Source organism: Taeniopygia guttata, chromosome Z (genome assembly GCF_048771995.1).
Source record: "Taeniopygia guttata chromosome Z, bTaeGut7.mat, whole genome shotgun sequence".
Taxonomy (NCBI): Eukaryota; Metazoa; Chordata; class Aves; order Passeriformes; family Estrildidae; genus Taeniopygia; species Taeniopygia guttata.
The window spans coordinates 7,015,714-7,042,114 of NC_133063.1; the positions used below are offsets into that span (position 1 = coordinate 7,015,714).

General features: G+C 43.4%; 1 protein-coding gene and 1 non-coding gene across 6 annotated transcripts in view; both read left to right on the forward strand.

The window, feature by feature from the left end:
• The window catches only part of LOC100220878 (PH and SEC7 domain-containing protein 3), a 115,158-nt gene extending 89,436 nt beyond the window's left edge, over positions 1-25,722 (forward strand). For all 5 annotated transcript variants that reach the window (XM_030257937.4, XM_030257938.4, XM_072921918.1 and 2 more), the window contains 4 exons: positions 5,218-5,375; positions 6,215-6,359; positions 9,516-9,659; positions 16,002-25,722. In XM_030257937.4, coding sequence (XP_030113797.4) covers positions 5,218-5,375; positions 6,215-6,359; positions 9,516-9,659; positions 16,002-16,214 — 660 coding nt within the window. In that variant the 3' untranslated portion in view covers positions 16,215-25,722. The remainder of the gene's footprint in view (positions 1-5,217; positions 5,376-6,214; positions 6,360-9,515; positions 9,660-16,001) is intronic.
• On the forward strand, positions 24,003-24,074 carry MIR2996-1 (microRNA mir-2996-1). The gene has a single exon (NR_049136.1). It is a non-coding gene; the product is annotated as a microRNA mir-2996-1 (primary transcript).
• Positions 25,723-26,401: the final 679 nt, after the last annotated feature.

The following is a 26,401-nucleotide window of genomic DNA, read 5'->3' on the forward strand; positions in this document are numbered from 1 at the left end:
ACTGTTAGAACATAAAATGCAACATATGAGTGAGAACTGTCAAAATCAAATAAATGGCAGCAGCTAAGTAGGTTGTTAAGGCTTTTTGCTCTCCAGTATAGATGAAATATTCATGGAATAGGTGCTGCTTGTCCAGACTGCCCTATATTGCAGAAGTATACTTCTTTGAAAGCTGTTTTACATTTTCACTCAAAAACGGATAGTTTTGTAACTATCAGGAGTGCAAGTACATACTGCTATTTCCTCCTCCCCTGCTGTGGCTGTCTGAAGTTGTTGGTTTCACTGGAGCCAACCTCAATAGTCTCTTGAGAAGAAAGAGTGATTTGAATCAGGTTATTATAGCATGAGTTTTACAAGAGGAATGTTCGGGGTGCAGTACCTTTTTGAGGGCGCTGAAATCTTGAAACAGATAAAACAATCTGCAGTCAGTATAGAAGATTCAGGCTGAAATGTGGATGTGATATGCTCAGAGCCAGTGCAAGACACTAAAACCAAGTCTGCTGAATCCCAAGTCCTTTTGCTGGGAACACGTTCAGGTGTTACTAAAATGCCTTAATGGCAGGCTTGTACTTGCCCTATTCTGACCAACGTGGATTCATCTGCTTCAGTTTCTGAAAAAAGTAATCTTTAATGTTCACCTGAAAAAACTGTATGATTCTCTGAGAAAGAAGAAGACTCCTTTTTTATAATAAAATAATTAATTTCTGATTTGATATTCCAGGGAAAGAACTGAGTATACTCTCTATTTTAGCACCTTAATTAAATATTTTTATGAGTATTGCTGGCATATTAGTTGAAAATGCTTTCTGTTTAATAAAATGTAGAGATGCTGACGTAAGATGCAAATTTTGTACAGAATGCTGCCCTCCCCCCTCTTACCCTCCATGCTTTCAGAAGCAGGGAGTAATTTCACATATGACTGCATCTTTGCAGAACAAAATGCATTGTTGGAATTCGTGTTCTTATTTGTTTGTTAGTTGCGTATTTTGCACTTGTCAGAGCACTTAAATTCAGTGGTTACAGGGCAGTGCAGAGCTGCATTTTCCCATTTGCATGGGAGCCATCCATTGCATTGAATTCATTTACAGAATGTAAATGTAGCACACTGCCAAGCAAGGCTTTTGCTTTTGTGCTGTGAGAGGTTGACAGAAGGGTGTGATGGAGGTAACTCATTGCAAGAGTGACAGAGCAGCTGTGAGCCTCCCCAGGGTGCCTCTGGCCCCTGCTCAGCCACATACTGCAGCTGTGAAAACGCCTGTGATTTCAGCTTCAGAGGGTCCTCCAGGGCTTTCCTTCAGCACTCAAACTTCACTCTGCTAGGGATGTAGTATCATAGAAGGTGAAGGTGGCAGCGTTAAAAAATACACAGCTAGGCCAAGTAGTTATAGTAAAGGTTGCTGAGCAGCTGTTTCCTTCTGTAGGGACTGAATAATCCTAATTTTAGGAAATAGTGAAGCATTTTAGAACAATTTGATTTCTTTGCAGAAGTGCATGGTTCTGGAAATAGTCCTGGTCAAAGGGTTGCCTTGTCTCAGTTCACCTTCTCTCGTGATCATAGAGGAGGTGAGGCTGACATAGTGCAGTAGGGCGGGGTGCATTCACAAGCACGTCCTTTTTCTCTCATTCCCTCTATACCTGTGGAGATATCTGTGATGGTGGTTTCATTGCACTATTCAAGCAGGATCGAGAGAAATCTCACTGTACAGGTGCTGTGTACACACAAACACACATACAGACCTCTGCAGTATTGCTTTCTGTGCTCATTTGTAACTTAGCTGTTCCCTCAATACACTATTGTAATACAAATATTAAGTGTTCATAGCAGCTGTGAATCCCCCAGTGGGCAGTGTGATCCCAATTCTGCTGTCTCTGTTTGCATTGCTGTTCTCCTTGTTTTGCTGTCAAAGGCCATGTATGAGAGTGTTTTGTAAATGGTGGTCACTTGACATTTACTGAGGATTTTTCTGGACAGCCTTGTCTCTCTGCCCACCTTTTTTTTTCCCATTGGACTTACTCCAGTTCCTCTGGTGTGTATCGTTTTGTTCTTAAATAAGTGATTTAGGTGAGATGGTTTCTGAATTAGTGAGCACAGAGGGCACTGGAGGAGCTCAGTGGAAATGTTCACAATTAGCCAACTAAACATGCCTGTGCAGTATTAAATAAAATAAGAAGTTGGACATGATAGGGACATTGGCTGTCTCTCTGGGCATCCTCAGGCCAAGGTTAATTTCCTGCCCTCTGTTCATAGCAAGAGGAAATTGCAAAGTAGCAGCTTGACAGAATGTCTGTTCACTAGACTGACATGGGATGTGATGTGCATACACAAGAGAAGCTTATAAGGAGGGGACATAAAAGGCTGACCTCGCTTCCCTTCTAGAAATTGCTTCTGGGCAAACAGTACATGACACAAACCTCCATGTTTTATTTGGACTCTTCTGTGAGGTTTGCAACATCGTTGTTCTTTGATGTGGCACCTCAAAATCTTTCGGGCTTTGGGTATTTTTATAAAAATTTTGTCAAATTTTCTGTGTTAAAAAAAAAAAAAAAAAAAGATGGAAAAAGGCCAGACGGATGTAAAGTGTTTGGTAGTGAGACTTTCTGAAAGAGAATCTTGTAGCTGTCACATGCAGCTGCATGGAGATATCCATCTATGGTACAGTGACTGATAAGAAAAGACAAATGTCATTCTCTGGTTTACCAAAAATGTATTTAGAAATATGCTGACTCTGGGTCATCGAGATGTGGTAAAGGCATTCTCCAGGAGTTTGAGAAGGATGAATTCAGCATGCCATTGCATTGTATGCAGCACTCACATCAGCCTTCAGCTGACAGTCAGATCATAGTTTCTTTCTGGCTCCATATATTCCTTGCCACTGTCTAGGTCTAACTTTAGAGATCTGCCTTCCATTTCGGCTCAACCTGAAGGCTGACATCAGCACATCATAGCACATACTGTCCTTGACAGCTTAGGCAAAAATGGATGTTCCTACTCCCCTAGCATTCCCTACCAGTCAGAAAGAGTTGAAGGCCTTGGAGAAGGAATTTTGGCAGCACATTCATGTCCTTGCATGCTTTCTCTGAGGCTTCGTGGAGACATTTCCGGTATGCTGATCAGAGCCTTTGGAGAAGCTGGCAGAGCCCAGCTGTCAAGGTAGATTGCAGCCAACTGATCTGGTGGGATTAGCAAGGATTACCATGAATGCTTTCTGTTGGAAAGGAGGGCTGATCAGACAGGACTGCTTCTGGGGCTGCCCAAATGTGGACTTCTTCTGAAACAGGTTTAGTCACCAGAGTAAGTTGCAGACATTGGATGCAGCTCACAGAGGAAGCTAGGAGGCAACAAGCTCAGTGATAGCTGACACTGTCTCTAGGCAGTAATACGAGGTAAGATGGAGTATCATATGTCTGAGGCCTGTCTAATTTCATTTCCTGGCTCTGAGGTTTTCCCAGTCTTCCTGGACAATGGAGCCAGTCATTTCCCCCGAAACTACCACCAAATAAATCAGCTTTTGACCCCTTACAGGAAGGGGCTTGATCTGAGGCCTTGCCTCCTCCATCTTCAAGATAGGGTATGCCAGACTTCTTGAAAAAGGTTTAATGAAATGCCCTAAGTCGGTATAGACAAAATCCTTCAAGACAGACAGATGCCTCCAAATCTTGCTGAGTCTCAAATTATGAGAGAGGAAGGACATTTATCTTTGCTCACTGCCAGTCCTTATAAACCCCTTATATCACCCCTTAGCTCTTTAGGTTGGAGGCTGCCCTTTGGTCACCTGTACAGTAATGCTCTGCCTTTCTGCTGGGCCTGCCATACCCATGGTGGGTTGTGCCCTTGCCTAGCTCCAGATAGAGGTGGTGGTGTGGCAGGACTGCTGGGTGGCTTCCTCTTTTCAGGTCGAGTGTCTGAGCAGCAGTGTGGAAAGTTGTGGGCCTGCACTAGCAGGACCTCCATCAGAAAGGATGCAACATAACAAACACCAGACAGGCAAAGGAGCAAGATAGTTTTCTCCCACCTTCCAAGAGATGGTCACCACAGCTGGTGACTCCCTATCCACTGAAACTCAACCTGGAGAGCCCCAGACCAGCCTGGCTGAAGGCTCAGATACCTTTGGCAGTGGCATGGATTCCTCTGGCTGCAATCCTGTTTGGTGTGCTGCCAGAAAAGTTCTGTAAATGACTTTATGCACATTATCCAGCTCTTCTCTCAGGTGGGTGCCTCCCTGGATGTACTAATCCTTGCACACACTCTTCGTCCTGCACTGTGTTTACTGATAAACCTCATCACATAAATTGTGTTCAAGTGCAGAATCAATAGTTACAATGCCTGCAGGGAGTTATTTCACTGCTTTGCAGATGTCACACTTGGTGCATATTGCAGGTGAGACTGATTTCTGTGATACACTAAGGGAGAGAAATGGAGTCAATTACAGACTGCTTTGGCCTGCCCTTCAGAAAAAAAGGTGATGCAGCCTTGCTGGAAAATCACTTTTCTTTCAAAAAGCTCCTGGTTTTCCCAAGCCATTTATAGTCACATGGGCTTTGAATGGAACTTGTGGCTACATTATGCCCTTGTCCGGGTTCCATCACTGAGAAGATCAAAGACTGCTTCCAGGCTGATGCTTGCAAACAAGAGTCGCTGTTTTTGTCATCTGGTGTTAGGAGTGGCACGGTACTGTGTCAGTAACCCAGATAGAGCTGTGCTTGCCATTTTTAGACCCTCATCAGAGAGATGTAAGGGAGTTTGCTGTAATTTTCTTTGTGGACATGGTAAGGAGGCTTCTGTGACGTGTGAGAGCTTGCCTAGGAGCACCTACAAAGGTAACTGGTTGAGAAAAATTAAAATCAGGCAGTAGGGGCTGAGAACACAAGTAGCTGAACGGTAGAGTTGGGGAGCTGATTATGAAGGATTCTTGAAATGAAGACAAATAATCCACAGGTGTTGTCATAGTCTAAATACTTCCTGTTTACATCTCTTCCTGTCACGCAGGTAGCAGAACTACTTCTCTCCCTTGGAAAGACATCAAAACAGAAAAAGAAAGAGAGAGAAAGTAGAACATGTTAAGGGTAGTGGAAACCATAAGTCAGGTTGCACTTAGTTCATATACTCTATTACTATTTCTGTACTCTGGAATAAGGTTTTTTCCCTAGGCTAAGGAAAAAGGAATAGTTCATGCAGAAATTAAAGGCCCTAAATTTTCCCCCTGCTGTCTCCTGCAGGATGAATATAAGCCAGAAAAGGCTTTGTCTGAGGAAGATCTGAAGAATGCTGTTAGTGTGCACCATGCACTGGCATCCAAGGCAACAGACTACGAGAAGAAACCCAATGTCCTCAAGCTTAAAACAGCAGATTGGAGAGTCCTGCTTTTCCAAGCCCAGTAAGTGCTCTCCTTGTGCTGCTCATTGAGGAGAGAAAGCAGTGCTGAAAAATGAATAAATTCCTGCCTGGACAGGTCAAAGCAGAGGCTTAAGAGGTTCAATCTGTTTATTTGATCAGAAATATGATTAAGTAGTGATGTGATTACAGTGCACAAGTAGTGCATGAGAAAGAAACATCAGGTTTTAAGAGGCTTTTTAATCTAGCTGAGAGAGGCATAACAAAATGCAGCAGCTAGAATCTGAAGCTCCAGGAAATTCAATTTGGAATCAAGGCACAAACTTATAACTGTCAGGGTGATTAATCATTGAAGCAAATGACCAAAGGTAGCCTTGGATTGTCTGTCTCCTGATGTCATTGAGCCCTAGCCAGATGTCTTTCTAGAAGGAATGCTGTGGTCAGAAACAAAGTTACTACTTAATACAAGAATGATTTAATAAAGTTTTTCATGCTGTGATATCCAGACATAACAGATGACCTGCCTTTTGCTTCTGAGCCCTTTTCTACTGAGATCCATATTAAACCTCCTAGAGATCTGTGGTGTCCAGCACAACTGAGACCTTAGGACATATGTCTGAATCAGGGCATTAGTTGGCTCTGTGAGCTGTGTTACTGGGATTGGATTAGGGAAAGATGTGTGCTAAGGTATGGACCAAACCACAAGCCAGCCTGTGACTGAGCTACTTAGCACTAAATGCTTCCAAACATAGGCAGGAATACGGAGCAGACTCTTAAGAATTGTCTAGTTTTGGTTATTCTGACTTTTAAAATACTATAGAAGGGATGGAAATAGGTAGATAAGGCTGAGTCAGCAGTGCTTAATACGTGTTGCTTCCTCAGGAGCCAAGAAGAAATGCAGACCTGGATCAACAAGATTAACTGTGTGGCTGCTGTCTTCTCTGCACCACCATTTCCAGCAGCCATTGGCTCTCAGAAGAAGTTCAGTCGCCCACTCCTGCCAGCCACCACAACAAAGCTATCTCAGGTGAGACATTTTTATGTAGAGGGTAGGTGATGATGATTTCTCTTTCTGACTGGACACTGGATGGTGGTCCTTGTCACTGTTTTATAACTGTTGCCACTAGCAGTCCTAGGAGGAGAAGGCTTGCATAGTAAATCTCTGGTCATTTCCTTGTGCAAGATTTAAAATGGGGGGAGAAGAGGAACAGACTCAAATACGACTGTTTTATGTTTCTGAAGAAAATAGATAAAGAATTAGATAAATAATTTTATTCTTGTGCTTATTGCCCCTCAGAGGACATTTCAGATACTGATTTATGAGTTTTTTTTGTATTTGAGTGTTTATGAAAGCCACTAATTTCAGATTAAGTGGACATATTCCTGGTCTTTGGCGTATTGAATTGATAAAAGGTGAAAACTTTTTGATGCATCAGACAAGAATCAATTATATTTCTCCGACTAGATTTTCCAGACTTCATTTATCAGCTCAGGAATTTCCTGTATAATATATATATTTTTAAACTGTGTCTTGCATGAATCTCTTCATTCTCCCTTGTGATCACACAAGCTTTTAGTATCCCATGGCAAAGAGTTTCACAGCTCTATTGCTTCTTGCACAAACACACGTATTTTCTGCTTGTCTCAGACTGATTGTGTCAGATGCTTGTGCCCATACCTTTTTGTATTTTAGGAGATGCAATGCCTGCCTGGTATTCCTCCTGCATTGGCAGGAACATGATACTGATTGTGTTGATCAGATTGACAGAGGTTATACTTCATGACATCTTCCTGTAGCTTTTAAAGTGATCTGCCCGTGCTGTATTGCTTCTTAAATGCATTTGTTGGGTTTTTTTTTTTTGTTTGTTTTTTTGTTTTTTTGTTTTTTTACTGTCTTCATAGCTTAGCAACTATCCTTAGAAACCACTGTCTCAAAATCTGTGTTTCTCTAAGGGTGTAGGGTTTTTAGGTTGCTTGTGCTTTTTCTCTCTCCATGACAGTAGGCTTTCTTCTTACAATGTGGTTACTGACTTACCACTTTTTGTTCTGGGCTAAAGTTTAAAGCATGTTATGTAAAAAACTGATACTAACTTGTTTCATCATTTTGGTTTTAGTTTTTGCTCATGCATACCTTTTTAAAAATACAGTATGAGGCTTCCATAATTTACCTCCAGTCACCAAGAACTTGTTGTTCTGTATATTGTTCCATTTAGCATGTTGTTTCCTAGTCTCACTGTTTCCATTTAACCTGGAAAGGGAAATGATAGATCACAACCCTGTGGTTTGTATCTTGAAGAAGGAGAGACATGAAAAGTGGAATAAGATAAGCTGTTTTAGACAAGCAGAAGAATGTTAAGTGTTCAAAATAGATAAATTCAAAGGGAAGTAGAAACATTTCTGCTTTCATCTGTCACTGTGGAAAACCTGCCAGCAGGCTGTTTCTCATAAAAAAATACAAATTGTCAGATGCCTGTGGTTGATGTTTAGGATTTTATGGGATAAATCATGATGGACACTACTTCTTCAAAGGGTCTGTTCCTGGTCAGCCAGAAGTCGAGTTGCAGTGAGGACCTGGCATGGGTAAGGAAGAGAGGCTGGACATGATGACAGGTTGTGCAAGATCATTGTACCAGACTTTCTTTCAGAAGCAGAGCAGTGTATGATCTTGGTTAGTCCAACCAAAGAGGGATGTGACAGAGCAAAATATAAAGGAGCAACGAGTCTAGAAAAGACCTACTAGGGTGTTGGGTTTTTTCTTTTTTTCTGAATATGCGCAGCACACACAAAAGCTCTAAAGCTGGTGCCCTGGAAATGAAAGTGCTGTATTAATAGCTGCTCAAAGACCTCCTGTCATCAGGCTGTAGAACTCACTACCACAGGATGTCCCTGGGACCAGGGAATCAGCACAACGTAAAGAGTGACTGGGCACTGATGAGCGAGCATGCACATTTAGGGTAGTAACTAACAGCAACAAGAATTTTTGGCAAATTCTTTCTTTAGAACCCTACCATGTTTAGGCAGAGGCAAATTAGCCCACATGTTTCTCTCTTCAGTACTCCTGCAAAAGAATTGAAACACAAGATTAGCTGGGTCTCAGCTATCATCATCTGTAGAAGTTTTCCCCCTTTTTGCTGTTTTTCGTGGCTCCAGCTCAGTGAGCCAAGATGCTCAGTCCCCAGCGTGACTCAGTGTGGTGCAGGCATTTCCGAGCTAAGCTTGAAGCTGTGGGCTTCATCTGAGCTGTGGGCTGTGCTCAGAACCCCACCACTGAGGGACAGCACTGGCAGCTGTTCCATCCTCTGAGGCGAGGTGCCTACACAGGAGCTGACCTGGGTACTGCCTCTTGGCTAATTCACCAATATCTGCATGATCATGTGTCTATTTTGGACTTACCTAATTCAAACATGATTTCAGATCCAAGCCTAGAAATGGACAGAAGGCCATCCTGCAGGAGATGAAAACCTTCTGAGATGAGGGAAGGTTAGCTGACAGATGGACTGGAGGAAGTGAGTGGGCCTGGGATTATGATAAAGGAAATTGCCTAGAAAGTGGGAGTAGCAGCTCCTCACTTTCTCCGACTGCACAGTGGGATAAAAGCTGGTAGCAGCTTAGCAAAATGAGATACTTTTTGGGGTCTGGACAGCCCTTCCTCTTCTGAATGCATTGTATTATTCTAAACAAATAGAAACCACACACCAGAGAGCTTTTGGCAGTGCAGAAATAGAAGGAGGGGTCCCGGCTCTATGACTTTCTATCCTGGAAGGAATTCCTTTTACATTGTAATGACCTGAGGCAGGGCCTTCACCTGTCTCAGTCTGCCCTTAGTTTGTCTGCATATACAATAGTCTTAATTAATATACAAAAAAATGTGTTAAAGCAAAAGTGTCATGTTGTCAGTATTGCTCAGCAGCAAGCTGCTTCTGTTGCTCACAGCAAGGCAATGGATGACAAGTTTGCTCTCCTTCCCAGTGGCATCTGCTAGCTGCTGAGTTTTTCTGCAAGCTTGGCCACTCTGAGTGCCTTTGAGAGAGCGTGCCTTTGGTAGCAGCGCTCTGGGATGGCAGACCTTATCAAGCTAAGAAAAAGAAACTATGAGGTATTATTGTACAGGAACCTTTCTATTTTTCTTTGCTTATTGGATATTTTAGATTCTGTCACTTAAGTGCCTAATGTGTTTCTGAAGGATGAACAGCTGAAGTCCCATGAAGCTAAGCTGAAGCAGATCTCCACTGAGCTTGCTGAACATCGCTCCTATCCTCCTGACAAGAAGCTCAAAGGCAAGGAAGTAGATGATTACAAACTGAAGGACCACTATCTGGAGTTTGAGGTATATGTGGGAAGCATTATTACTTTTATTTCTTGGGTGTGGATGGTCTTATATTTGGGGTACAGTCCTGAAGTTCTGCATTTTTCACTTTAATTCCCCAGGAAGTGTGTTCTTGGTAGGCAGAAAAGTCACAGCAATTGCAGATGCTGGGATATGGTTCTTCTTTCTGGTGAGAACTTCTTTAGTGAATTTAGCTCCCAGTCTGTAACATGGAGGATAGAAACAAGACTCCTGTCCTTCTTGATTAAGAGATTTTAAGATCTTCATGCACAAAGTGTCTCATGTTGTAAAACTGTGTTGCCTAGAGTATTGGAACTTCAGTCTCTAAAGAATAACTGTGTTCAGCAGGAATGCAGACAATGGTAATTGTCTTCCATTGGTAGGTTCTGAAGGAACTGATATGCTGGAGTTATTGTCATAGGCATGCCTCCCTCATCAGAGCCATTTGTGTTGTATACCACTGAAATGGATGTCAGGATGAGAAGGAAAATGGTAGAATTAAAGATCACAGGGTTGAGTGATGCAACTTAGGCAGATGCATTAGGGGATTGTTTTGAGTATCTGACAGCAGCTTTTATCTATAACGGTGAATGCCACATTTTAGGACTGTGGGAATGAATGGGCAACCCAGCAGATGTCTGGTATTTGATATGACTACACCTTTGAGCTTTTTCCTCCAGGACTGCAAGTCAATGTTGCCTTGGATCTGAAAGGATCCTACTCTAAATAGGCACTGCCTGGCAAGGAAAATACATAGTCTGAGAAAGAGGAAGAGCAGATAAGACAGATGAGACCACCAGAGCTGATGCTAGAGGCAACACAGTACAAGCCTCCAGAGCTGAAGTAAGCCTTCTGCCCCATGCTGCCAGTTTCTTTTAGAGGGACTCTTTTTTCTCCTGGTCTTAAATCATTGCATACTTTTGCTATTGCAAAAAGTTAACCACTGTGTGACCACTGTGTTGAGTTTCACTTTGCTGTAGCAATGTCCATCAGCATGGCTTTATGAAGGAGGAATCATAACCTGACCAACATGATAGTCTTTTATGATGTGATATTCAGTGTGATGGATGAGGGGAGAGCAGTGGATGTTGCTTGTTCTTTACTTTGACAAGAATTCTGACATTTTTACCTCTAACGACCCTGTAGTCGTGGATTAAGTGGATTAGGAAGTTGACAGTGAGGTGAACAATAGAGATCAAAGGATTGTGATCAATGGCACAGTGACAGTTTTGAACAGAGCACTCAGATGTACAAGGTAAGCCACACACTTTCTCCCTGGAGGGGATCTTGTAAAACTTGAAAGATCAAGCATTTTCTTAGCTTTGGGTTCTTGACATAAAGTTTATTTTCTATCACTTTTAGAAGCTTGGTGAGTTAAGATGAAATGTAGGCTGGAGTATTAAAAGTTTATAAAAAGATTGATGAGGGAGTAGATTGTTGTGGGGTTTTTTTTTGTTTGTTTGTTTGGTTGGTTTTTTTGTTTCCTGTGAATTTTATCAGCGATAATATCCTTTATCTTTTAAGGATATTTCTCAGGTACCTCAGTACAAATCAGAACCAGTATAGCCCAGGAAACAAAAGGTGTCCTCTTCACGAGTGAGAGTCTTGAATAGCATTTGAGCTGTGCAGTTCAGATTAATGATCAGCCCTGCACGAGTGCTCATCTAAGCAGGCAAGTTGTGGCAACAGCTTCAGTTATGTGGGAGAAATTCAAGGTGTTGGTTTGCTCTGCTGTGTTACCTTCACACTAAGCACAGATTTCACAGACCATGTTGAACTACCAAGACACCATTCCAAGGGTCATGAAAGCAGGCAATTCCAAAATGTTGGAAGTCAGACAGATGAGGCAGAAGGCTAACCGAGATCTTCTTCTGGGGCTAAGGCAAAAAAGTAAGGTTTATGCTGGGTGGAAGCAAGGTTAAGTGGCATGGGAAGAATACAGAGCGAGGTGCTGCTCACCATTGTAACAAGAAAATTCATGTGGCCAAATCTCAATTGCAGTTGCATCTGGCCAGAACTATGGGGGATAAAATGAGTGTTTTAAGAAGAGTGTCAATAAAAAGAGTGTTTTGAAATATATTAATGGCAAAAGGCAGTATAGAAATAATATCAGCCTCTTACAGGATTAAGATAATCATCTCACAAACAGGGACATGGGCAAGGCAGAGGTATTTAATGCAGTTTTTGCCTCTGTCTGCAATATGGATGGCAGACCAGGGGGATCTCAGTGCCCTGAGCTGAAGGACCATGATTGTGAGAACGATCAGCTCCCATCTAACCTTGAAGTTGTGTGGGATCAGCTGTTCCAGCTGGATCCCTGCAAATATATGGGGCCTAATGCGATTCATTCAAGAAACCTCAAAAAGTTTTCTGATGTCATCACAAAACTACACTCGATGATATTTGAACAATCTGGATAGATCCCAATTGGCTGGAAACTATCTAATGTTTTCCCAGTTTCCAAGAAGGGCAAAAAGGATGTCACTGGAAACTACAGGTCTGTCAGTCTCACTTCAGTGCCTGGTAAAATTACAGAAAATTATTCTGGGGAGTACTGGAAAACACCTGGAGGACGCTGGGACCATCATCACATTTTCCATGAGAGGAAAGTCAGGCTTGTCCAACCTGGTTTCCTTTTATGACAGGATAACCCACTTAGTTAATCAACAGAAGCCAGTTAATGCAATCTTTTTTTTATTTCATAAAGCTTTTGATATTGTCTCTCTCAGGACCCTTCTGGAGAAAATGTGCAGCCCACAGCTGGATAAACACACCATATGGTGGGTGAGCAGCTGGCTCAAGGGTCAGGCACAAAGAGCTGCACTGATGGGGTGACATCACACTGATGTGAATTGTCACTAGTGGGGTTCCATAGGGCTCCATCCTTAGCCCTGTGTTCTTGAACATCTTCATAAATTACTTGGACACAGGACTGGAAGGGATACTAAGCAAGTTCTCAGATGATACAGAACTGAGAGAAGCTGTTGACTCCCTTGAAGGCAAGGAGGCCCTGCAGAGAGACCTTCACAAATCAAGAGGTAATCTGATTTGCAATCACCACCTGTGTGAAGTTCAACAGGGGAAAGTGCTGATGGGGCAACCCTGGGTGTATGGACCACCTGGGAATGAGGAAATGGAGAGCAGTGCCATGGAAAGGGAGCTGGTCAAGGGCAAGTTGAACATGAGCCAGCAGTGGCCTGGCAGCCAGGAGGGCCAGCACTGCCCCGGGGTGCATCAGGCACAGCATCACCAGCTGGGCAAGAGAAGGGATGGTCCTGCTCTGCTCTGAGCTGGGGCAGCCTCACCTCGAGCGCTGGGGGCAGTTTTGGGCACCTCAGTATAAGAAAGATACGAAACCCCAAAGCCTCCAAAGGAGGGCAGTGAAGATAATGAAGGGCCTTAAGGGGAATCCACATGAGGAGCAGCTGAGGTCCCTTGGTTTGTTCAACCTGGAGGAGAGGGCCTGAGGGGAGACCTCATTGCAGTCAACAACTTTCTTGTGAGGGGCAGAGGAGGGAGAGGCACTGATCTGTCTGTGATGATGTGTGGGAATGGCCTGAAGTTGTGTCAGGGGAGATTTAGGCTGGATGTTGGAGAGAGGTTCTTCTTCACCCAGAGGGTGGTTGGACACTGGAACAGGGTCCCCAGGGAAATGATCACAGCACCAGCCTGACAAGACTTCAAGAAGCATTTGGACAATGCTCTCAGGTACATGGTGTGATTCTTGTGGATGATCCTGTGCAGGGCTAGGAATTGGACTGGTTATCCTTGTGGTCCCTTTCCAACTCAATTTATTCTGTTATTCTGTGAGGCAGTAAAAATCCCAAACCAAACCTAAATGTTGAATTGTATTAAAATTGTGAATGGAAATTTTGTGAATGGAAAGCTTCCCTTTAGAACAATGCCCTGTCAGGGTTGGTAGGAGTGGTGAAAGAGCTTGCTGCATGAGGTTAAATGACAAGGGCAAGGGGCATGTGAGGTAGGATTTTGTAACTGTCCCTTTCAGGCTGAGACAGCAGGCTAAACCTTGTGTCTGTGTAAAAAAGGCCATGCTGATACATCTCGGGAAACACACCCAAAGGGCCTGTGGGTCCCTAAGTTAGCATAGTACTAGGAAGGAAGATGTCATTTTCCTTTTCTGTACAATTTCTTTTTGTTTACACACTGGTGGTGCCTACATTCTTGTTCCTGAAGAAAGACAATGAGATGGAGGGGAGGTGAACCAGGAGGTAACTGGTCCTTGTTCAGGTATGCAGCCAGTAGCATTTGTTTTTGATGGTGTCTTTGCATATACACACCATGGAAGGAACAGCACTCATTACCTTCTCTCCGAGAAAGTACTGCATCAGTTTGCAAAAAAAGTGTTGCTTATTGCAGAAAATTTATAATTAGAGAAAGATCTTTTGAGTGCTGTCAAGTGAGAGGTGAAGCCAGAATACTGATGTGTGGCTACCTCATACTTCTTTATTACGTGCATTCATTCTTTAGAGATAATGTTGCAGAAGTTTTTGAATGGTTTCAACTTATGTGGTTTTATTTCTTGACAGAAATTTCCAAATTAATTTCTTTCAAGACAAGATTTCCACTAGCATTTACCTAACTTGAAATGTCAGGTCACTGAAAGACCAACTTTGTTGTGGTTGAAATCAAAGTAGAAATGTGTTGCTTAATTATAATAGAAATAAAGGGGAAAATGGTCATTTGCACAGATGCAGGTCCTGGATTTCCATTCTGATTGCCAAGTCCTGAGACTCTGGTGGTGTTTACTGGACCAGTAAAAGCATAAATCTGTACAACAGTAAAGCCCCCCTCTCAATTTCATGATATTGCGCTGTTCCCAAGCTGAGAGCGCTGGCTGGCCTTTTACAGAAGCGTCTGGTTCATTTTGTGATGAATCATCCATCAGCTCAGTGCATCATCGTCAGAGTTCTTCTTGCTGTTTCTCCATTTCCATTTTTATTAAATGACACATCTTACCTGCTTCATGTGTTTGTCTCTCACGTTGTGGAGCTCCATCTCCAGATATGGAAGTCATAGGAATACTTATTTATTTAATTTGTAGGAGGATTCTCTTATGATTCTCCTCTATCAGGGTTTGTTTATTCAAAGGATTCTCAAAAGCCAGTCACATTTTCTTCTTTTTTTCCCCCCTTTATATTTCACACTTCAGTGCAGTTACCAAGCTTTTTGACTTCCTGACCTTAAATAAATGTTTTTACCAGAACTTTATTATTTTATTAGAAAATGTAAATTGTTTTCTTAAATACTTTTTCCTCTGTCAGGAGCATCATAGCTTGGCTGCTGTTCTGCTACTTTCAAATGCAATTTAACAGTCAGTACAGATATTTACATCCACCTTCCTGACTCCCAGCACACTGAGATCACTGTAATTACAAGGCCTGCACCATGTCTTTAGTGGATATATCAGGGGCAGGTTATTAAATAAATCCTATGAAGTGGATTGCTCTATTTTCATGACCTCCTGCCCCAACATCTGGTTTTGAGACCTTTGAGGGGTCTTCTGTTACTGTACCCTCATTTTCTTCCTTGCTGAATTGTTTTTTTGGAAAATGGTACGGTTGTAGCAAACAGAATGAAATCTTCCTGTTGGAGAGGGAAAACCCTGCTCCAGGCAAGGAATAGAAAAAATGGGCAGGGGGGACGTAAAGTGAACTTTCTCCAGTTGAAAAATACAAGTTGAAAAATGCTAGACAGACAGCAACCTTCATCATTCCCTGTGAGTGATGTAGCAGAGAAACATGCCATGCTGCTGTCATAGCCCTCTCATCTGCTCCTTTTTGTCAAGGTCTGGCCTTTTACAAGATTCTCCCGTGTGCTGGTACAGTCTGAACTTAGACCCTACTTTGTTTTTCTCCCCCGTGGATAAGAAAAGCAGGAGAAGCAGGACCTGCTGGTGGGAGTGGAGGATTGCAGCAGGGCAGGATTTTTGTTGTCCCTTCGTTTAGTGCATTTTATCTCCATGTGTGCCTGAGCACATAGGATCTCAGTGTGTGTGAGCACAGCTTTGGTCTCAACATGACTGAAGTAGCAAGCTTTCGTTTGGTTACTTGGAATGGGAGCCACCACTCCTCAGAGCGTCGGAATTTGTGTGCTGCAGAACTGAGTGCCTCTAATCACACAGCACCCCAGGCCTCAGTCTGCCTGAAATCCTCTTTGTTTAACTTACATTAGCCACTGTGTTTCATATCCACATTAGGCTCCATTGTTTGCATACATGTTGAGCTCCTGGCTTTCAAGGCCAGCAGAAAGCATTAAGTGGTCTCTCATGTGCTCCTGCAGAGTTTCTTCCAGACTGATTGGGCCTTTCTTTTCATTTCCCAGAAAAACCGCTATGAGATTTATGTTGGCCTGCTGAAAGAAGGGGTGAAGGAGCTGCTGAGCGGAGGAGAGAACGACGCTCCAGGACTGAAGAAATCCCACTCAAGTCCTTCTTTGAATCAGGAGTCTCCAGTTAGTGCCAAGGTGAAACGCAATGTCTCAGAGAGGAAGGACTACAGGCCAGAAACACCCAGCATTAAGCAGAAGATTACTTAGGGTGGAAATGACAACTAGGGGAACAGCCATGCAGCAAAGTATTGGTGGTCAAAATTTTTTCATTTAATAACCTGTCATTCACAAAAAATAAGTGCATCTGCCTGAATGGGGTGTTAGTGACATTTTCTATTGTATATTTTGCTGTTTCTGTGCAGATTGTGGGAGATGTCTTTGCTCCTGCTTTGCTTTGCTTTGTTAATTTATCATTTAGCAATTGAAGCATCGGGACTTTTTTGTGTTATTCTGTTCTAAAGGAGCTGGGGAAGGGATAGAGTGCTGTGATGTTTATTCTGTCTCCTCCCCATTTATCTCCTCCCATCGACATGTGGCTTTCATCTCTCAAGTCACTTGTCACTTTATTTACGTGGTAGGTGGGAAAAATAACTGGACAAGTGCTGCAGTGCTGTGAATATGAGCTGTAGCTGTGAGAAAAGCTGTGCAAACATGCAGCTGCAGAAGGCTAACTAGAGGCTAGGGTGCTGGGAACACTAGTTTCCTGACAATATGGGGCATGTTGGTACTGGTACTTAGCAGCAGGTGGTACAGTAAATAGTCACTGTTGCTTCTTGTTACTGTATTGACCCTGGACACTTCACGAGTGTAAAGGAATGAAACCTGGAAACCTCTGGCAATGCTGAGATGATGGCATTGGAATAATTTGTTTGCTTCCTTCCAAGCAGAGAGCCTTCTCCTGAGTTTGCAGGCTGGAAGGCATCCAAACCCATGCTGTCTCTGCAGTCAGGAAGATTAAGGATTACCCAGTTGGAATGGCTATCTGGGCTTCACATTTATTTGCAGAGAAGGCTGCTGTAGATGTCAGCCATTAGCATTATATATTAATTATATATATTAAAGACAAAGGGCCTCTGTGTAGTTTTTAACTATACGCTCTCACTTAGCTGCTATATAGAGCCTTATGATATATTGTGTCCTGTTGCTTCCCCTTCAAGGGGTTTCCTTGTTGGTGTGCACAGAGAGCTGCTTTCAATTCCTCTCATAGTGACAAAGCACTTGGCCTTTTTTCTTCAGAATGGGATTTTCCTCAGTTCTCCATTTTCGTTTTTTAGCTGATATATAGGTGGAAGAGGCTGGTGCCTCCTCACAGTTCCTGCAAACCCCTGTACCAGGCTTTCCAAGGGGAGCACAGGTCTGAGAGAGACCACCATGGGTAGGTCTTTCCATACCTGAAAGACCCCTGTTTGTGCCATAGACCTTTGGGGTGGCCAGCAGTTTTCAGGCACAGACAGCAGAAAGATGACATAGAAATAATTTTCCTGCTTCCCAGCCCCTCTTGTCTGGGCAGTGTTATGGCTCTGTCACCTAACCTGTTACTGAGTTTTAATCTCAATTTTTTACTGGCCCACAGGGTGAGCTTGGACAGGTCTCTCCCATTTGGTGTCAGCTTTTCCCTATATGAAGCAGTACTACCAAACTGGCCTTTACCACAGAGCGCCTTGGGAGATAAAGTTGAGGGCCAGTTGAAAATTGCTCCTTGCTGTTCATTCTGTTGTGCCTGGCACAGGACAGGCTTCTTGTTGAATGCAATTCTTGATGCATAGAGAAATGTCAAGATCCATGCAAGGACTGTTTAGAAATGCTCCGGTGCTTTCAGCCCAAGTAGTCAAAGGGCCACACATCAAAAAAATTGCTGTCTGAATGGATGTGTGTTCTGTCAGGCTTCCCAAGGGTCCAAGTCAATTCATCTAGTTTTATTGAGCTGCCAGTCCAGTGAGCAGAATAGTAGTGATTAAAGAGAAAAGGCCCTTAACAGGCACTGCATGACTTGCCTCCAGTACCAAGTACCACCAAAGCAACAGCTTTTCTGGTGTTGTGCTGACTGTTGGCTGTAACCATGATGTTGCACTCTCAAATGTGAAGTTTTGGGGCAAATTGATCCTTGCAGCTGCAGCCTGGCAGCAAAGCCAGATGAGACTGTTCTCACAAGTGATGTGCATCCGTTTGGCATCTGCCACTGAGAGTGGCCGCTCTGTGCTAAAAGTCAGGAGGTTGGCTCCTAACCTTGGCAACGTTGCTAAAAGCTGCAGAGTCCTGAGTAGAAATTGGCAGTGCTTCCCAAGTGCTGGGGTTTCAGAAGTTGTGCATTCTGACTGAGGTGGAGTTAACATTCAGTTCTCTTATTGAGGATGAGAGGTGTCTTCTGCTGCTGGAGCCAACGTTACGTGGTGCAGCTTATTGTGTGGGGAAACTCAGCTGAGATGCATGGTAGTGCTCACTGGGAGGGATTGTTTGGGGTAATTGAGAGTGGTGGATCAACAGCTCATGGAGGGAAAACAAATACAGATCGCTGCAGCTGCTTGTCATGCTTTGGAGGTTGAAAAGGAACAAGCAGAACAGAGAGAAGAAATTCATTTGGGGAATGCTGAATGCACCTTTGGGAAGAAAACTTGACCTCTGTTATGATTAAGGAGTGGTATTTAGTGTTCCCACTGAGACTCTCAAACAGCATGGCCCTTGCTCACTCCCTGCTTCCCCTCCCCATCCTGGAGAGGAGAATTAGAGGCATAAAAGGCAAAGATCACAAAGATTGAGGTAACAACAATTTACTGGAAAAGGCAATGAGATAAGAAAATGAATGGTAAAGAACAACAGTATTAAAAACAGAGTGTTCAAGAATGCTCACCACGCAGAACCCAACAGTACCTAACCATTTGCTTCCCAATACCCCGACGTAGAAGGGGTATCTTCTCTGGTTCCTGGAAAATGACATGAGGTGGTATAGAATAACCATCAAGTCCAAGCCATGCTCCCGCTGGGCTACTGCATAAATTAACACCATCCTGGCCAGAGCCAGTACATCATTACTTGAATTATTTTAAATACCAATAGGAATACATGCAGCAGAAGCAAAACCCAAAAACGGTGCAGATATATAAATGGCCCTGCTTCGCTGTCAGGGTTGGTTTGAGTTGATGATCTTTTTAAAAGCAGGCTAGAACATGCTTGGCAAACCACTTGTGTTTATGGAGTGCAATGCTTCAAAAGGCAAAGAGGTGACATTTAACTTTCTTCTTCTCTGGCTTTAAACGTATTTTCATTGCCGAAAATTCCAGCTAAATTGCTGAGCTCAAAAAGAAATTACTCCTGTTAAATGCATTTTCCAGCTTTGACACAGAAACTGGGTAATTCCTCTTCAAAGTCATTGCAGAAAAGATGATTTGAAGCAATAGGAAAAATCAAAAGGTGAACTGCAAAAATGTTGTTTTTTTCATTATTTATTATCTATTTCCTTGTATACTTGTAAACGGATAGGATTTTTTTTTTTTTGGGGTCTCATCTGAGTGTATCACATGCAGTTTTTCACTGCATTTTTTGGTCTTTAAACATTTGTTGAGCTTAGAGCAGTCTTGCTGAGACTGCTGAGGCGTGCAAGTCAGTTTACCCAGAATTTATAGTTTCTGCTTCAGTTTTAATTAATGCCATTTTCCTTTGTTGCTTTACAATTTATAAGCATCCCAGGCTCCTGTGTAGAAATGCACGCTTTGGAGAACAAGAAAAAAATGTGATCCTGTTGCAAAAGTCTAAGACTCCTGCCCTCCCTTGCAAATAGGTTCATCTACCAGTCAGTACTGTAATTAATTTTTTTCCCTCCTGATGACACTATAAAGGATAGGGCAGGTTCTCAGGTGGTTGGAGTGGTGCATCTCCTTGAGTAGCACCATGAGGAGTCTGACCAGGTAGCTTAGCGCGGTACCCTGCACCCTGCCTTTCTTTGCTGAAATATTTGCCTTTAGGGGAGATCAGTGCTTGACTGCAGCGACTCAGGAGCTCTGGTTGCAGCATGTAAGGATATTCTGCTGGTTTCCAGCCCGCCTCTGGGACTTGAGCTGCAAATCAGTGGAGCAGCCTGCAGTTTCCTGGGTGTGCTCCGTGTAAGGAGTTACTGGCTGGCCGCCATGAGCATGTGTGCATGTGGGAGAGCCTTTGCATTGGTGATGCAGTGAGGTGTCATCCTTCCTTGTCACCCTCCCTGCTCTAGTGAGCTGTCATTGCTCAGGCAAAGCCTCTGCCTGCATGTAGAGAATGGGAATCCAAAGAGGGGAGCAGGCTAAGGCTGACACCTCCTTACTTCCCCTTTCCCAAGGTGCAGACAGTGGTTCTGGGAGGACCCACCTGGCTCTGAAGTGTTGCTGGCTCCTGGGGCTGAACTGCTATCCCCAACTAAAGAAGGAGAGACAGGAAAGGGCCCCACTAGTCTGCACCTGACAGCAGAGGGCTGATGGAGAAGGGGAAAACTGCCTTCCCCCCTCCCCACCCAGCAACCAAAGCAGGTGAAATACTCTCTTGAAGCCAAAACCATACTCTCCTCTATGATTCAGCACGATGCAGGGGACTGTTTCAGATGGATTTTGTTCATCAGTGGCTGCGAAAGAGACTCCCTGGGCTAGCTGTGTGTTTGTCTACATCTTGCAGATAAATTAGGCATGAACCAGTGAACATGATTACAGCTTCTAAATCCAGTATTTATGTTGTGTCTTTAGTTGATGTAGAGAGATAAGTCATCCAGCAGAGTGATTAATGCATCGGAGTTTTGCGGGAGTGCTTTTCAGCTGTGTTGCCGACTCAGAGTTTTTCATCTGTAGCCAGTCACTTGTAAATGGTTACCAGAAACTTTCAAATAATTAGTAACAGCTCCTCACTAAAATACTTTCCCTCTGATCCTGCCTGCTCCCAGGTTGCAGTCTGTGCTCTGCACTGCCCTGCTTTGAGGGGGACTTTGGCCTAACAGACCTCCAGGGACTGGAATTGTTCAGTGACGTTTCACAGCTCCAGTGCCTTCAGATAACAAGGCTGGTTGCTCCTCTGGCTTGAAAAAGAACTTTTGCCTTTCTCCAATGGGGAAGGCTTGGCTAGAGTAGGCCATTCAGTGAAGATGGGGTTATGGCAGTGGAAGAAGTCAGAGATGACAGGTTTATCATCAGGCTACTCGGAGGCATTGTATGGCAATGTTCTTCTTGAAAATGGGAAAGGCTTTTCTCTGCAGATGGCTTACTGCTTACTGTGTCTGGATTCTCCATTTTTAAATGAATTTTGGTCTTATTGCAGTTAGTCTGACAGCTCCTCCTCCTTTTCTGACAAGCTGCTCTTGTCTGTCATCTTAGCACCTCAGCTGCTTCTGTATAACAGGTCTGTTTCCTTCCATGCTTGCAGAAATCCAGAAAATTTGACTCTCCCATCTTGCATTGAGAAAACCTTCTCTGAAGCAGTGCTGCATTGAATGGATAACCTTGTGAACAGCTTTTTCACTCTGCTTGTCGGTAGCCTGTGTTTCCAGCCACAGTTATAGCTGGGAGGTGTGAGACCGAATTTTAGACTGCTGTGATCCTCTAGTTGTATGCTGCAGAGATGCAAAGTCCCCCTTCCCACACTTAGACCAGATACTTGCAACATTCCTGCTCTTCTAGTACCCAGGTTGTTGGAAACACTGGCTGCTTCTGCAAGTTCAAAGGCAGTATACACATCTGATGCCAAGCAATCTTACAATCTCAAACAATCTGCTGCTTGTTCAAATTTTCTCCAGTATTGCTCTCCCCAGGTTCTGGGACATCATATCTGCTCTGAGGGGCCAGTTAAGAAGTTCACATTTCTTGTCAGAGCACTATCATTGCTCACCAGCATGTGTTCTCAGCATCTGGTATCTAGGCTTCCTAGAGGGATGAACCATAGAAGCTGTCTCAGAAGAAGCTAGTGTGCAGCTTGTGCTTTTTAAAGGATATTTTTAGTGCATACAGAAGCAGTATGTCTAGCCTCTCCTCTCTCCTATAGAGAGCATAGGTGTAAAATAGTGGGTTGCTTCACCTGGAGCTTCACTGTGGAGACCTGAGCTCCAGGAAGAAGAGGCTTTGTCAGCCTTCAGAGAAATGCCACCACCTGAGCTGAGCATCAATGCACAGGACAATGATGCTATGTGAAAAAGCCAATGCCAGCCTCCGTGGCTGGTCACCTGCTGGAGACTGTGAGCTCTAGCATAGCCCTCGGTGTTGGAGGTAATGAGAAATGCTGGTTTCCTTTTCCCTCTAATCTGTGCTGCTTGAGGAGCTGTCTTTAGCACTCGCTGCTTTTCTCCCTTGTGACAGCAGCACCCTTATCCAGGGTTACCATAGTCCCTTTGTGAGAAGACTGGTTTAAATGAGAGCAGAGAGGAGAGGTCCTTGGAAAAAATCTGGATGCCATCTGGGAGTATCTGCTCTGCTGATGGCAACATATAGTTGAACACTGAAAGGAAGCAGGCACAGCCTTGCCTGAGAGAATGGCCCTTGCTCAAATATTTTATTAGCTGAATTAAGGTTGTGTTTTAATTATTTATTAGAGCCCATCCTTTACCAAATGCAAGCAAGAACTTTCACAGAGGTTGGACCATTGACCTGACCTTGCCCTTGTGGTCAGAAGGAGCAAAATTTAGGCTAGTCCAAGGCATTCTCTCTTGCCTGCCTTTGAACACTTAATTATTCCATAAAAATTACAGATGTTTAATCAGTGAGGGACCTCTCATGGTATCTGCTTTTAAAGCGAGCCAGGAACCAGCTGGGGTACAGGCCAGAGGTTTATTTGGACCAATAAAGGTACATCACTTAGCAGTGCAAGCATTGAAAGTGCAGCAAACCACAAGGGCAGGATTTTTCTTTGACACAAACGACTGTAATTAGTAGCCACTCTAGCAGTGATCCTGTCTGTTATTCACCTAAATGAGACTAGCACAAGAAGATAATTTTTGTCTAAACAGGCAAAGTTTCATCTTGGGCCAGTTGAGTATCATGGTGTAGTGACAGAGCAACTAGCTAAGCTGCCATGAAGACTTGTTTGACACAAAATCCTCCAACTCCTCTTAGCCTCTTGCTGGGAAGAGGGAGATAAATGCTATCGAGTCTATGTCACCACACAGGGCAAATTCTGCTGGTAATATAAGTCTTAACTCACACACTTATGAAAATCTCATACTCAGAGCTGTCAGATTCTGAAAGACTGTAGGATGAGAACAAGGGTGGGTTGTCGTTGGGTTTTTTTTAAAATTTGTACATATTCATAACAACTGTGTCCTCTTACTTGAGTCTAGAATTATAATTTGGCTACAAGGACAGAGTTTTTTGGCTGTTGAAAAACTTTGAAATGACTCCTCTGTGTGAGGTACACACTGAGACTTACATTACTTGGTGAACATGTTTAAGTGATGCCTATAGATGTGTGTATTTCCTAAGTATAGTATGGCTTCTATGGCTCAGCACTGCAGAACCTGCTGTTCTTCTCTGAGGCTTGCTTGGTCAAAGCACTTCAGCAGCTGCAAACATTGTTAGGATGCTTGTTCTAATTGTTCTCAAATGAGGTTAAACAGCTAACAGAGCTTTTGCAGATTTAAGGTATACTTTGAGCTGCCTTGATCTTCATGTGTTGTCCACCAGGGGCTGCCTGTTTTGCATGTTGAAAGCAAGGCATGTATTTGGGAGTCTAAGCAAGAGCTCGTGGGTGGAATTTTCTGCTAGCTTAACACTGGGCTGACTTTCTCCCTGTCTGTGTCAACTGATGCCTGTACAAGGAGCATCCATGCTGACTTCTTCTGAAAATCATGCTCTGGGGATCTGATACACAGCTTTACTTCTGAAAATGTTGACCTTGGTCTGTGAAAATTCAGCAAAGGGACATGACGTCCAAAGTGTCCAAGAAGGACAGGTGCCTGTGGTGTCTCCTACAGATACATCAGTACAGCAGTAGTGAGGGTTTTTTTTCCTACAACTGTTCAAATTTCCAGAGTGGCTCATCAGTAGGGAAGAGAAGAGCAGCAGGGCTGAAATATCTGTCTTGGGCATCTCTTATGCCTTCCAGAGGTTTCTTCTGAGAACATTGAACAACCTTTTAAGAAGTTGCTGGTCTGAGGAAAAATGATGTAGGGAAACCTGGTGAGTTTTCCTATTGCATTCTAGTAAGGACAATAAGAGCATGATCTGCATTATTCTTAGAAAGAGAGAGCAAAAGTTGAGGGTGTGATTCGTACCTGGAGTCGTAAAACTCTTTATCATGCAGTTAGGTTGAAGCACTTGAGCAACTTCAGTAGTGAAACTATGCCTTTGCACTTCTGTGGATCACAGCCAGAGTGATTGCGCCTTGCAGAACTGAGATGGGAGTGAACTGCAGCTCAGAATTAAATTAAGGAGACCACCCTGTCACTTTGCTCTGGGCAACCTGTAGTCCTGTAATCTTTTTTTAGGTATTGGCTTCTCCCTTGGGTTTCCTGCCCTCCATGGTGATGGGAAGATGTGGGTGAGCACTGTCAGTTTCAGAGTCGTGGTTAAGTGTCATATACCCTCCATCTGAGCTGTTGCTTTATTGTTTTCCCTTAGGCTGAGAAAGAGGACTGAATTTTTAGTCAATGTTGCTTGGTAGCCAGTGGGAAGCGTAACTCTCAGCAGTGGTGATGCAGAAAAACATTTTGCACATGCGTGTACATACACCTTATACATCTCTTTTGTGCAGAACTAACCTTACAGGACCTGACAATGGTCCTTGCAAGACCTTTCCTCTGGGTGGTCTCCAGTCTCTTCTGTGATGTGTAGGAACTTTCTTTCTGGTAATCTTGCATTCAGTTTACTCTCATCACTGAATTGCTGGAGTGTTTTTCATGTAATACACTAGAGACAGTCCCAGTCTCACCGCTTTGTGGTAACTTCTTGGTCTGCTGTGAAGCAACAACATTGAGGTAGCCATTAAATCTTTTCCAGCAGCATGGAACTTGCTGTTCTGACTCTTGGGGAGGTCGTAATCTCAGGTTTGACACCATCCTACCATCAGGACAACGTGTTTTGTCCCTGGGAATAGGCATGGCCAGAAAAGCATACTAGGTGGATGGAGTCAGAGCTGTGCAGACTTAAGTCAAGCCCTGGTTCAGGGAAGATTTTTCCATGTGCTGCTGATGTCCATAAGGACTCAAACATATACTTGCTTACACAGAGATGCTTTCCTGAAGCAGAGTTGTCACTCTTTTCTACAGGTATCACAGGATGCCCTCCCTTATTCTGCTTCATGTATCTGGTACTAGAATGATAATTTCCTGATAAATGAAGGCACTTAATCAGTCCTCTTCTCCTTGGAAGAAGGACTTTTGGGGATATTGTTATATCATTTAAAATAATATTTTGGAATTTAAGTTTACATTGCTTTATTTTTCACTTGAGGTGACTGTATATAAATATTTTCTTCTATTTTATCATTGCTGATAAAGTAAGCCTACAGTATACAGACAAATAATTTGCCTTTGATGTATTGAAACTGTGAGATATAAAGTAGACTTCTCTCTTGTGTCCATGTTCCTGACTATAACTCTGTTCCTCTGTGTTTTTATAAGTTGGAATAAATGTTGCTTACGGGCAACAAAGAGCCTGCAAGCTTCCCAATAATTTTTGTCATTGAACTCAAGCAACCCTGTTGAAGGATCTCACATATGTATAATGATATATGTATATGTACAAACTTTAGAAAGAAATAAACCAAATGTATTTCACGTTCTGCAGCTGAATGTTTTTTATTTGAACCCTGACAGTTGCTCCTGCAAGTAAGAACAAAAAGGTGGCCTTACAGTGGCTGACTGTCCTGTTTCTGACTCCTGGCAGTCAGTAGTTTCAAGGTTTCCTGAGCTGAGGCATATGTGTACTTTGTGCATTGCAGTCTGGATCTGACCTGCAGTTGGGGTAACCAATGGAGCCAGTGGCAATTTGTGCACATGAGTGCTGTGTGAGGGCAGCTGGAGCACATTTCTCTCTCTTCTGCACCTGTACAAGAGGTGGCATCCCTTCCAGCTTTGTAGCCAGCTTGCTGTGAAGAGGCAGCAGGAGAATTGACTGATTTAAAATGGGTTTACCAGCATGTGGATTAAAGGAGTGAAGCTGCAGTAAACAGCTGTTCAGAAATGACTGGGAGTTGATCTCAACATTTATATGAGGAGGTCATTGTTGAGTTTGGGAATTGCTGCTGACATGGCACATGGGAAGAAAGGACCCCTGAAAGGCTGAAGAGTCAGACACTTAAAAAAAAAAGATGGAGTGTAAAAAGGCAGAGGTGGGAGTGGTGAAGAAACTATGCCTATCCAAAGTAAGGAGAAACACTCTGTACAACACACAGCAAACAGTGTTAACCTTGCAGTTCTTGGGTTGGACATAACTCAACATGGGAAGTTAGTCTGC